The following is a 1736-nucleotide window of genomic DNA, read 5'->3' as shown; positions in this document are numbered from 1 at the left end:
CTGGGACTAAAGCTACACCCAGCGCTTCTTTTTTTTTAAAAAAAAATGGTGAGACATGGTCTTTCTGTAGCTCCAGTTGGCCTGGAACTTAGAATGTAGACCAACCTGGCCTCCATCTCATAGAGATCTGCCTGCCTTTGTCTCTTTAGGGCTGAAATTAAAGGCCTGTGCCAACAAGCCCCGCCCACGCCTTTTCTTTTTTAACTGAGGTGTAAAGAAGTCTAACCAATGGGGCTAGAATGATGGCTCCGGAGTTAACCGCTGCTCAAGAGAACTGCTCAGAACCCACCAGGCGGCTAATAACCTTCAGTAACTCTAGCTCCAGGGTATCCAACGTCCTCTTCAGGCCTTGGCAGTATTGCACGCATGTGGTGCATGTACAAACATGCAAGCAAAACACCTATATACACAAAAAATTTAATGTTTGATCTATGAAGAAACAAAAGTTTCTTAGTTGACACCAGACTTCTAATCACAAAATTTCAGAAACGTCAGTATGCTTTATTTTGTGTATGAGTGTTATGCCTGCATGTATGTAAGTGCACCCACGTCCTGCAATGCAATGCCCATGGACAGAAGAGGACGTGGCATTCCCTGGAACTGGATCTGGAGTAAGGAACGGTTGTTAGCTTCCATTTGGGTGCCGGATTTCGAACCCCGATCTTCTGCAAGGACAGCCAGTGCTCTTAACCTCTGAGTCATCTCTCCAACTCCTCAGTATGCTTTCTTGAGAAAGTGTACTTCATGAAATAAAGGAGAGGCAGATGAAGCAAAAGCAGCAATCGTCAAATAAACCAGGACCATCTAAGTGGAGTCAGCATGGAAGATGGAAACTCTGGGGAAGCATGGCATAATGGCTTATATTATTCATTCATTCCCAAATGGCCATAGCCTGGCATTTAGGGCTGGGAACTGAGGAAAGAACGTCTTGGGCAACCATGGCCTTTAAGCCTACAGCCTAACCAGGAGAGAACAAAGTAATTTCACCGAGTGTGGTAAGCCCTGATAAAGAAGCTATACCATTGTTAGGAAATACCTTCCGGGGAAAGTAGAGAAGATGGAAGGCGTGGGGAGGACGGTGGGTGGTCAGGAAAGCCTTTCCGGTTTCAGCCGAGACCGGAAAGATGAGTACTAGACGCCTTTCTGGCGTTCTGGACACTTGAAAACTTCTACAGCCCCTACTCGAGCTCCACAGAGAGAGAGTCAAGGGCACCTTGGCAGGTTTGGTTTGCGACGACCCCTGGTGTGACAGGTGGTCAGCTTTGTGCATTTTCCGTGGACGCGACACAACGTCCTGCCCTTCAGCCCTGCAGCAGGGCAGGGTCTGCTCACACAAACCCGCGTCTTCCTTCCCGCAGGATCCCCCAGCACAGAGCGGCCCAAGCCCAGGCCGGGGTCAGGCGTGCTCCGCCGGCCCCGCCGGGCCGCGGTCACGTGATGCGGGGTGTGACGTAGGAGGAAGGAGACGCCATTAGAGGGAGGAGAGGGAGCGCTCGCCAAGCCTCGGGTGCCTGACGTGGTGTCCGCGGCCCTTCATTCTCGGACTTCCTCCCGGCCTTGCAGGCCTCGCCCTCGGAGGACGCGCAGCGGGCGCCGGCTCGGCAGGGTGCGGAGGGTCGAGACCCGGCGGTGCGGGCGCCGCGCAGGCGGTGCGGGGCTCGGCGCGGCGCTGGGCTCGGGCGGCCGGGAGCGGCGGGGGGACCTGGGGCGGCGGGGGGGCGGGGGGGGGGGGGGCG

General features: G+C 54.6%; 1 protein-coding gene across 1 annotated transcript in view; it reads left to right on the top strand.

Annotated features, from left to right (window-relative positions):
* The first annotated feature begins 242 nt into the window (after positions 1–242).
* Positions 243–1736, top strand: part of Rab21 (RAB21, member RAS oncogene family) — a 34543-nt gene continuing 33049 nt past the window's right edge. The window contains exons 1-2 of the mRNA XM_029564252.1: positions 243–326; positions 1476–1697. Of these exons, the coding sequence (XP_029420112.1) occupies positions 243–326; positions 1476–1697 (306 nt within the window). The remainder of the gene's footprint in view (positions 327–1475; positions 1698–1736) is intronic.

This window comes from Nannospalax galili, unplaced genomic scaffold (assembly GCF_000622305.1).
Source record: "Nannospalax galili isolate Female #2095 unplaced genomic scaffold, S.galili_v1.0 scaffold76, whole genome shotgun sequence".
NCBI lineage: Eukaryota > Metazoa > Chordata > Mammalia > Rodentia > Spalacidae > Nannospalax > Nannospalax galili.
Note: the sequence above shows the minus strand (reverse complement) of the source record. Positions and strands in the feature narration are given on the sequence as shown.